Consider the following 10880-nt stretch of genomic DNA (forward strand, 5'->3'; position numbering starts at 1 on the left):
TTGGGTTTATAAAATTTTCTCCTGAAGATTTCTATCTGAAAGTCTATTCTGTCAGTTTTCCCAGAGAGTAGAGTATCTCATTCCTAATTTCCACCCTGAACTCTTTTCAGGCTGTGTTAGTGACTCAATTAGCAACCGCCAATGACTTAGTCCTTGTAGAGCCAGCTGGCTGGAGACATTCTTTAGTTGGCACTCCTTTCAGAACGAGCACAGGTGCCCCCACCTCCAGGAAGTCTTCCAACCTTTGTCATTTCCCCGACCATCTGCAGCCTTCCCTGGGCTAGTTGTTTTGCACAGTTCTTGGCTAGCTTTTCCCGTGTTTTGTTTCAGTTTATGTGGGGCAGTGCTGGGCACGAGATGCTTCACTAAATGTTGGTTGAGATAATAAGTGCCAGCATGAGCATTGACAGATGGAAGGCTCTTCAGCCTTTGGTCCTCAGTGGCTGCCACACTGCAGTAAGTGTGGCAAACTGGATAAACTCTCTGCTGCAAACATGGTGATTCCGCCCCCTGGGAAGGGTTGTTGTACTGGGATTAAGGCAAAGGAGAGCTGTAACTGTGTATCACCTGGGGATTCGGTTAAAATGCAGACTCTCAATCTGTAAGTCTGAGGTGGGACCTTCTGCATTTCAACAACTCCCAGGTGATGCAATCCTGCTGATTGTGGACCACACTTTGATGAGAAGGGGTGTAGAAAGTAGTTTATTTGGGTGCATTGGTTCAGGTGCATTAGTCACAGATTGGCAGAAGGAGCCACCACATATTCCCATCCCTCCCTTCACCACTACCCCAAACGTAGTGACTTTAAACACACATTTATTATCTTACAGTTTTTGAAGTTTGAGATCCAAGATGAATCTTACAGGGTTAACATCAGAGTGTTTCAGCAAGGCTGGTTCCTCCTGGATGCCCTAGGAAAGATCCCTTTCCTTGACTTTTCCATCTTCTAGAGGCCACCCACCCTCCTTGGCTCATGGTCCTGAATAACATCACCTTTTCTCCCTCTGCTGCCATCACCACACCTTCTTCTACCCTGTCTGACTTTACTGTGTCCCTCTTATAAAGACTCTTGTGGTTACATTGTGCCTACCTAGATTTGTTGTTATTTTAGTTGCTAAATTGTGTCTGACTCTTTACAACCCCATGGTCTATAACCTGCCAGGCTCCTCTGTCCATGGGATTTCCCAGGCAAGAATACTGAAGTGGGTTGCCATTTCTTTCTCTAGGTGATCTTCCGGACCCAGGGATTGAAGCCACATCTCCTGCACTGACAGACAGATTTTTTACCACTGAGCCACCTGGAAAGCCTGCATACCTGGATGCTGCTACTGCTAAGTCACTTCAGTCGTGTCCAACTCTGTGCTACCCCATGGATGGCAGCCCACCAGGCTCCGCCATCCCTGGGATTCTCCAGGCAAGAACACTGGAGTGGGTTGCCATTTCCTTCTCCAATGTGTGAAAGTGAAAAGTGAAAGTGAAGTCACTCAGTCTTGTCCGACTAGTAGTGACCCCATGGACTGTAGCCCACCAGGCTCCTCTGTCCATGGGATTTTCTAGGCAAGAGTACTGGAGTGGCTTGCCATTGCCTTCTCTGGCATACCTGGATAATCCAGTATAATTTCCCCAAAACAGAAAATGCTTAATTTAATCACATCTGCAAAGTCCCCTTTGTCATATAAGGTAACATAGTTCATAGATTCCAAGTATTACTTTGTGAACACCTTTGGGAGCCATTATTCTGCCCTGACACACTGTGTATTTCCTAGGAACAAGGATATTTTCTTACTCATATTTCAATTACCACAACCAGGAAGTTTAACCTTGATATAATTCTATTACGGAACTTACAGTTTACATTCAGTTTTCCCAACAACGTCCTTTACAGAATTCTGTCTTCTGGTCTACATCCAACTAAGGATCATATATTGTGTGCAGTTGGGATGCGTGTTTAGGCTCCTTTGATCTAGACCAGTGCCTCATCTTTTTTGTCTTTCATGATGTTGACATTTTAAGAGTATACCCCAGTTACAGACTTTCTCTCAACTTGGCTTTGTTTGATGTCAGATTCCAGTTTTGTATTTGGGGCAAGAATCCACAGAAATGTATTGTGTCCCAGGACAAAGTGCATGACATCAGGAAACACATAATGTTATTTTGTCCCTTTATGGATGATGTTTGCTTTGATCATTTGGTTAACATTGTACCTGTCAGGTTTTACCTCTGTGAAGTTTCTGTATTTCCTTTTGGAGTTAATCCATAATTTGTAGAGAGAAACTTTGGGACTATGTGAATATCCTACTCCTTGTCAAATATTCACCAAGTTTTAGTGTTCACTGATGATTGCTTCAGTTATACTATGATCATTACAAAATATTTTTAAATTCCATTATTCTTTCCATATTTATTAGTTGGCATTCTTCTTTATGAAAGAATTTGCCTGTCCTCCCATTCAGTAATTCATTCTTTCATGGACTCATGGATTCTTACTTTATTCAGTTGATTATAATCCATTACAGTCATTATTGCTGAAGCTGAAACTCCAATACTTTGGCCACTTGATGCAAAGAGCCAACTCATTGGAAAAGACCCTGATGCATGGAAAGATTGAGGGCAAGTGGAGAAGGGGGTGACAGAGGATGAGATGGTTGGATGGCATCACCAACTCAATGGACATGAGTTTGAGCAAACTCCAGGAGCTAGTGAAGGACAGAGAAGCCTGGTGTGCTCTTTGCAGGGCTGCAAAGAGTCAGACACGACTTAGCAACCGAACAATAACAACAATCATTACTAATTTTGGTGGCCAAATTACTTCAGATTTGGCTAGTAATAGCCCCTTCAAGCTGACGCCTCTGTCCCCAACCATTTTTTAGCATTTTCTTATTTGGGGGAGACAGCAAAATATTCCAGGTTTATTAGACTTTTCCTGCCTTGATCTTGGTCCTTTCTCCAAGGAACATTGATTCCTTTTAAATTGTTAAAGCTATTTAAAAGCAAATTCTATCCGAGGCTAGGTGGGTGGGGTGGGGGGTAGGGGAAAATGAACTGGGAGTTTGGGGTTAACAGATGCAAACTATTATATATAAAATGGATAAACAACAAGTCCTATTGTATAGCACAGGGAACTATATTCAATATTCTGTGGTAAACCATAATGGAAAAGAATATAAAAAGAATATATATATTAATGTATAACTGAATCATTTTGCTGTATAGCAGAAATTAAAACAACATTACTAATCAACTATATTTCAACTAAAAAAAAAAAAGCAGATTCTGTGTGTTCATTGCTACTGAGGTGTTTTTGGTTCTAGGCCTTTGCAGTGGAAAGAGCTAGGAATTTTTTTCCATATTCATATCTATCAATCTACTTACCTTTCCCTCCTTAAACTGAAAAGTGCCTCCAGAAAATGTTAGGGCTTGATCTAAGCCTATTATTCACTTTATTATTAGCTCTTTTGGAGTTTAAATGCGTCAGCTTCAGAAATATGAAGATGGTCAAGAAGAGACTGGGAGCCGGGCGATTTCATGTCACAGTCTTCCACTGTAACGGCTAATATTAAACGTTTATTACTCGCCAAGCTGCGTGCTCGCTTCGCATGTACTTAGTATCTCTTCTAATCCTCACAATTATGAAATACGTATTTTTGTTATTCTGCTCCTAGATCAGAAAGCTGAGGCTGAGAGAGGCTTGCTAACTTGCTGAAGATCACACAGCTAATAAACAGGAGACCCAGGGCTGGAACTCAGTCTGTCTGATCCTGGAGTCTGTGTTCCTACCGCTGCATACACCTCTGCTCAGGTAGCTACAGTGCCAGGCATTTTCCCTCCCTCTCTGCCTCAGGGCTTCTCAGTGGTCCGTGGTGAAATATATAAGCCTGTTTTATCTATGTCATAGATGACTGTAGCTTTTAACCTCACAATAGGTGCCCAGAGACCCTCTTACACCCTCCTGTCTGCTCAGCTATTTCCTCTGTGCTCGAGTAGAGATGTGTGGATAAGTGGAGGCTTCAGCCACTCTTAAATACCCATGCACTAAGCTCCTGGCCAGATGAACCCCGGGACCTATTTTGTGACCTAGGACAGCTGGAAAGCTTTAGAAAAAAGTTAATTTGAATGTAAGAGCTATTGGCAAGTGCATATATATTTATTGGTAACTTGGTGGAAGGACGGACTCCCAGAAGCATATCATTTTTGTCCCAAAATAAATCTCCATTGGTTAGAATGTGTCTATTTTTTTTTAAGTCCAATGAGATTCTGACCCTGTTTTGATGTTTCCCAAGCCCACCAGGATGGAAACCAATTACCTGAAGAAGTGCTTTGGAAATCACCTAGCCCAGGCTCTGGCAGAAGTGGCGATGGTTCAGCCCAGTGACCCCATAGAGTACCTGGCTCACTGGCTTTATCATTACAGGAAAATGGCGAAAGCGAAAGAAAAGGTGTGTGCATGAGAGCTAGGTCAGTTTGGGGAGGGCTGTCAGCTTTCTCATAGTAACCTGAAACCCAAAGCAGGACTCTGGAGACAACCTGGGGAGTATCATGTTTCATTTCACTTGTGAGGATGGCTTTGGCCCACATATCCTTGAAGTATAGGGAGGGAGTCTGGGGGCTGAAGAGAGAAACCAACTCAGTGGAGTTGTAGAATTGGTGGGTTTGGAGATACTACCAGGTTGAAGCTAGTCAGTACAGGAGAAAATTCAGGAGGCCCAAAGGGCCCAGGGCCTGTGATCTATCCCAGGGAGGGTCCATGCCTCTGGGGACTGACCAGACTCTACTCTGTCATCTCACCCCAGGATAGACAAGAGAAGATCCAGCTGCAGAGAGAATATGAAAATAGCCTCAAAGAAACCAGAATGGCAGAAATGCTGAAGCAAGAAGAACATGAGATTCAACAGCAGTATGAAAAGTGTCACCACAAGCTAGGGAGGAGAAACTCGGCAGTGGGCACACACCCACATCCTGAGGTGGGTACCAGGAAATGCACGGAGTGCACTGAGGTTCCCCAAACCTACTTTCCCTCCATAGTCATATGTTTGCATGTAAATCAATCTTACTGACAATCCTTGTCAATGAACAAAATGCTTAAAGGCATTTCAGATTTCAGGAAATACCTTACATGTTACTGGTTTAAAAAAACAGATTTTAGAAAAATCTAAAGCATCATTTGGAACAAATATATTTTCATACAAGATTCTTTGAATTCTTTTAAAAAATTACTCAATATTTTTCAGAAACCAAATATGGTTTCCAGTATATACTTCAGATATATTATTTTATGTTATATACTATTTATTTAACTAATTTAATGTATGCTATTTATATATCAATCCACAAGATGTCTCCTGTGATGCTCTAATAGTGGTCATGAATTATTAGAATAGTTAGCAACAATTCTGTATTTATTAGTCTGACAAGCTTATCTTTTTTTTTTTTTTTTTGCTCTGAACTTTTTATTTTTTATTTTTATTTTTTAACATATCACTTTAATAAACTTTATTTTTTTTTTTTTTTTTGAACAGAGGAAAATTTATGCGTCGAACCTGGACTGGTCACTTATGATAATATACATGCTACAATTCCATTCTCCCCAATCATTCCACCTTCACCCTCTCCCACAGAGTCCCAAAGACTGTTCTAAATGCCTATGTCTCTTTTGCAGTCTCTTATACAGGGTTCAGGTTACCATTTTTCTAAATTCCATATATATGCGTTAATATACGGTATTGATGTTCTTCTTTCTGGCTTACTTCACTCTGTATAATTGGCTCCAATTTCATCCACCTCATTAAAACTGATTCAAATGCATTCTTTTTGATGGCTGAGAAATAAATTCTATATTTATTAGTCTGACAAGCTTATCTTTTATCTCCCGCAGTTTTTGCCGCAGTCTTCTGAAAAACACCATGTGTCATTTTGTGCTGTCTACAAAGTACATGACACTTGGAGAGCAAATTGACTTCTTGAACTTGATATCTGACATCTTTGTAATGATCACTATATTCCTCTGCATAAAAATCTTTAATGTAGTCTTATATAGTTTATTAGCTTTTGCTAGTTTCCAAAGCCAATTTTGATGAAGACATGAAAATATTTAGCTTTATGTACATTTATATCAACATGCTCGGCTTTCCTCAAAATTAATAGATTTATATTTTTTAAGTCTGGATATTTTACATCAAAATAGAAATAGATCAAAAGAAAGATCGTTTCCTACTACAGTCTGAAAGCAGTAATTGAAGGAACCCTCCTTCAGGAACAGTTCATCATTTGAGCAGTTGTTGGGAAATGGTAGAGGTGAGATCATTAAGCAAAAGTTGTCATCACCTCGGTTGCCCACGCTAATCCTTTTCTAACACCCTGCTTCACTGTTAATAGAAATGTAAATGTATAAGACAAGGAAAGACTACCAAAACTGTACCCTGGTTTTATGATGGAAAGTTTTGCTCACATCAGTATTTTGCGTTGTCCCTTTGTGTTGCACTCAGGAGGTTTCACACGCTGTAGCGTATTCCTTAGCAAGATTTGGATGAACAAAAGGTTTGCTGTTCTTTTGCCAAGTGTGAGACAATTAGCAATTGTCGGGGAAATGAGAGCCAACCTGATGCCTGGATTGTGAGCAAGTTCTCGATTAAGTGCAAATTGTAATCATGGAAATTTATTCCCTTTGTTAGAAGGAAGCAAAGGGCACCCAACAGGGGTCTAAAAGAAAGCTTATTGCTTACAGGGCAAGGGAGAGCCACATCATGGTACCAATTGAAAGAGCTTGATAAAGGGTGAGGAGGTGGTGACATCAAAGTCACTCGGTCGTGTCCAATTCTGTGACACCATGGACTATAGAGTCCATGGAATTCTCCAGGCCAGAATACCAGAGTGGGTAGCCTTTCCCTTCTCCAGGAGATCTTCCCAACCCAGGGATCAAACCCAGGTCTCCCTCATTGCAGATGGATTCTTTACCAGCTGAGCCACAAGGGAAGTTGTGGAGATACATCAAATAGAATAACAGTCTAAGTTCTGGTTTCTCGTTGGCTCCAAATGAATTGCAAACTACTCCTTGCTGCTGTCAGCTTTAGATTTTATCACTAGAACTGTACAACTTATCTGAAATAGGCCCAGAATGGGTTGCATTGGGTTTCAGAAGGCCTGCTGATTTAACTCATGGATTTTAACACCTGTACTCAAAGTTTTGCAAGATTTTCCTAAATATCTTAAAACCATAATATCTTTTAGTACCCCAGATTGAATGCTGTTGGTCTAGTAAATGGGTCAAAAAAGGAGTAGAAACAGAGCACTATGTGTGGTAGGGATCACATCAAATTATGGGAATCAAGAAGAGACTCACAGAGAAGATAGCATTTGAGTCAGACCTAGAAGAAAACTGGCAAAAGTTGTCCTTGTATTGGTTTCTCTTCATTAAGCAGAGGCATCTTTAGTTAAGTAAATCATTATTCTGTTTCTAAGTCTGAAAATCCCATTGTTATAAAGATCTGAGCCATACAAATGTTTCAGGAATACATTTTTATGGAAACAATATGTAGATTTGCTGCAGATTCATTCATAGCACTTTGGAGTTAGAAGGGTCTTAGAGATCGTGTGGGCAAGCGCTTCCCAGACCTCTCTGCAGTACCTCACAGGGTCCACTCTTGATTGGACAGTGGGCAAAGTTGGGGGTAGAACTTAAACTCCAAGTTTTCCTACCTCACCAGGGACTGCAATTACATGGATACTTGATGTCTCCTTGAGTCTCATAGGTCACTGAGACTGTATTCATTTTTTCCATCTTTTTTCTTTCTCTGCCTCAATATGGATAATTTCTATTGATCTGTCTTCAGGTTTACTGATCCTTTCTCCTGCAATGTCCAATATCCTATTTAGAAATTTAATGAATTTTTTTTTCATTTTGAATAGTTTATTTTTTCAGTTCTAGAATTCCATTCTGGCTCCTATCTTCTCTGCTGATATACCCTATCTTTTCACTCATTATGGCCATTTTTCTCCTTTAAATCTGTAATCACTTTTAAGTTCTTGTCTGCCAATCTCATCATCTTTGTCATTTTTAGGTCTCTTTCTAGAAAACATTTTTTCTCCAGATTATGGTTCACATTTTCCTACTTTTTCACATGTCTAGTAATTATTTACCCGTGTGCTGAACTTTGTACGTGATACTGTATAGGCCATCTAAACTGTGTAGTTTTTTTCTAAAAGGTGTTGAATTTTGGTCTGTCTGGCAGTTAAATTATTGGTGAATTATCTTGAACCTGTCAGATTTATTTTATGCTTTTCTGGATAATGTCTTTTTCAGTTTTGTTCAGGCTTGAGCATGAAAAAGGCAATATTGTATTCCTGCTATGCTGAGAATGTTTAGTCTCTGTTCCAACCAGTCCATTCTAAAGGAGATCAATCCTGGGTGTTCATTGGAAGGACTGATGCTAAAGCTGAAACTCCAATACTTTGGCCACCTCATGCGACGAGTTGACTCACTGGAAAAGACTCTGATGCTGGGAAAGGTTGGGGGCGGGAGGAGACGGGGACGACAGAGAATGAGATGGCTGGATGGCTTCACCGACTCTGTGGACATGAGTTTGAGTGAACTCCGGGAGTTGGTGATGGACAGGGAGGCCTGGCGTGCTGTGATTCATGGGGTCACAGAAAGTCGGACATGACTGAGCGACTGAACTGAACTGAACTGAATGACTTTTTGTGCTCTTCTGCTTTTTATTTAGCCACCGATATCTGTAGCAAGTTCCTTGGAGAAGACTAAATTCATGCAGGAGAACACAGAACCCCTTGAGAAGGAAGCCTTGAAGCAGGAATCCCTGCCAGGAACTTCCAGTATGATTCCAGGAATGCCTCAACAGAGCCCTTCTTCAGAGCCACCTGTCTCCAGCCAGGTTGACTTAAACACTGGAACGCCACAAGAACTAGATTACCAGGCTGTTTAGCATGAAATTGCTCTTGAAATTCATCCTGACTCCGTATCTCCTCCCTAGGTTATAGAAGGTGGATGATTCTAATGATGCTTCTCTTAAAGCTACAAGCTGAGAAAGAGGCCAACTCAAAGAGCTCTTACTTGAAGAAGATTCGCTATGTGGATTAAACCAAGATATGAGAGGTTGTGGAAGGAGGTGTCTACAGGGACTCTCCAACCCAAGTCTCGTCCTGATAACCATGAAAACCCCTTAATTGTGTGAAGATTTGAACTACGTATAGGGTAAAATAAACTCATAATAAAGATTTAAAATAAATAACTAAACTGATGAGAATATTTTTCCTCTTGCTTTATCATTTTTTTGAGACTAGACAGTGAAGACAGATCAGTTTCATATGTTTGTACCTCAGCTTTAGCTGAATTTTGCAATTAGGCCCTTCAGGGTGTTTCAGTTCAGTTCAGTTCAGTCACTCAGTCATGTCCGACTCTTTGTGACCCCATGAATCACAGCACGCCAGGCCTCCCTGTCCATCACCAACTCTCGGAGTTCACTCAAACTCATGTCCATTGAGTCGGTGATGCCATCCAGCCATCTCATTCTCTGTCATCCCCTTCTCCTCCCGCCCCCAATCCTTCCCAGCATCAGAGTCTTTTCCAGTGAGTCAACTCGTCGCATGAGGTCGCCAAAGTATTGGAGTTTCAGCTTTAGCATTAGTCCTTCCAATGAACACCCAGGACTGATCTCCTTTAGAATGGACTGGTTGGATCTCCTTGCAGTATAAGGGACTCTCAAGAGTCTTCTCCAGCACCACAGTTCAAAAGCATCCATTCTTCGGCGATCAGCTTTCTTCACAGTCCAACTCTCACATCCATACATGACCATGGGAAAAACCATAGCCTTGACTAGACGGACCTTTGTCGGCAAACTAATGTCTCTGCTTTTTAATATGCTCTCTAGGTTGGTCATAACTTTGCTTCCAAGGAGTAAGCATCTTTTAATTTCATGGCTGCAATCAGCATCCACAGTGATTTTGGAGCTCAAAAAAATAAAGTCCGACACTGTTTCCACTGTTTCCCATCTATTTCCCATGAAGTGATGGGACCAGATGCCATGATCTTACATGTCCTTAATTTTGAAACAACTCCAGTGACAGTAAAACTCAAAGGTTTGAAACTTTTTCCATCATTTTCCATCTGTATTCATTCAGATATCAATATGCTGATGATCTCATATTTATATCTTTGATCAAGATTTCCTTGAACATGGCTCCCAGTTTGCTACCTCCACTTGGATAAACAATGGATATCTCCAACCTAACCATGGTTGACTCTCGAACAATGCAAGGGTTTATCCACATATAACTTGCATTGAGTTGGCTATCCATATCTGAGGTTCCTCCACATCCTTGGATTCAACAGACCACTGACTGTGAAGTACAGTAGTATTTACTCTTGGAAAATAACCACATGTAAGTGAACCTGTGCAGTTCAAACCCATGTTGTTCAAGGAGCAACTGTAATCCAGGTGGAATCCCTGATATCCTCCCTGACTTGGTTTCTACTATTTTATTTTTTAGTTTGCTCAGGTCAGAACTCTTGGTGTCATCCTTGGCTCTACTATTTTTATGTTAGCCCTAAACCTGGTCTGTTGACTTTCCATTTAAAATAAGGCCTAATACATAACTAAATACATAGGCCTAACCACCTAAATACATAACTCACCATCATCTTTTGCCTTGATTGTTACAATAGACTGTCAACTGAGCTCCCTTCTTTTGCCCTTGACTGTCTCTAGTCTATCCTCAACATTAAAGTAGGATGATGTTGGTAAAACATTAAGTCTGATCATATCTAACGAATAGCTTCCCATCTGAGTCACAGAAACATTTAAGGCCTGCACCGTGACCTGCCCAACTCTATAAAGTGATTCTGTATCACCTTTTTTATTCTCCATTTT

At 40.8% G+C, this 10880-nt stretch overlaps 1 protein-coding gene across 2 annotated transcripts; it reads left to right on the forward strand.

Annotated features, from left to right (window-relative positions):
* Nucleotides 1-4268: 4268 nt before the first annotated feature.
* DYDC2 (DPY30 domain containing 2) lies at nt 4269-9251 on the forward strand. 2 transcript variants are annotated; one of them, XM_088842467.1, is made up of 4 exons: nt 4269-4436; nt 4791-4961; nt 8718-8885; nt 8985-9251. In XM_088842467.1, exons 1-4 carry the CDS (start codon nt 4269-4271, stop codon nt 9000-9002), a joined length of 525 nt encoding a protein of 174 aa, XP_088698593.1. In that variant the 3' UTR covers nt 9003-9251. The 2 variants fall into 2 exon arrangements, with proteins under 2 accessions (XP_088698593.1, XP_055281948.2); XM_055425973.2 differs by having other exon boundaries at nt 8718-9251.
* The last annotated feature ends 1629 nt before the right edge of the window (nt 9252-10880 follow it).

This window comes from Moschus berezovskii, chromosome 12, assembly GCF_049115385.1.
Source record: "Moschus berezovskii isolate FMDL1 chromosome 12, NW_MosBer_1.0, whole genome shotgun sequence".
Classification (NCBI taxonomy): Eukaryota; Metazoa; Chordata; class Mammalia; order Artiodactyla; family Moschidae; genus Moschus; species Moschus berezovskii.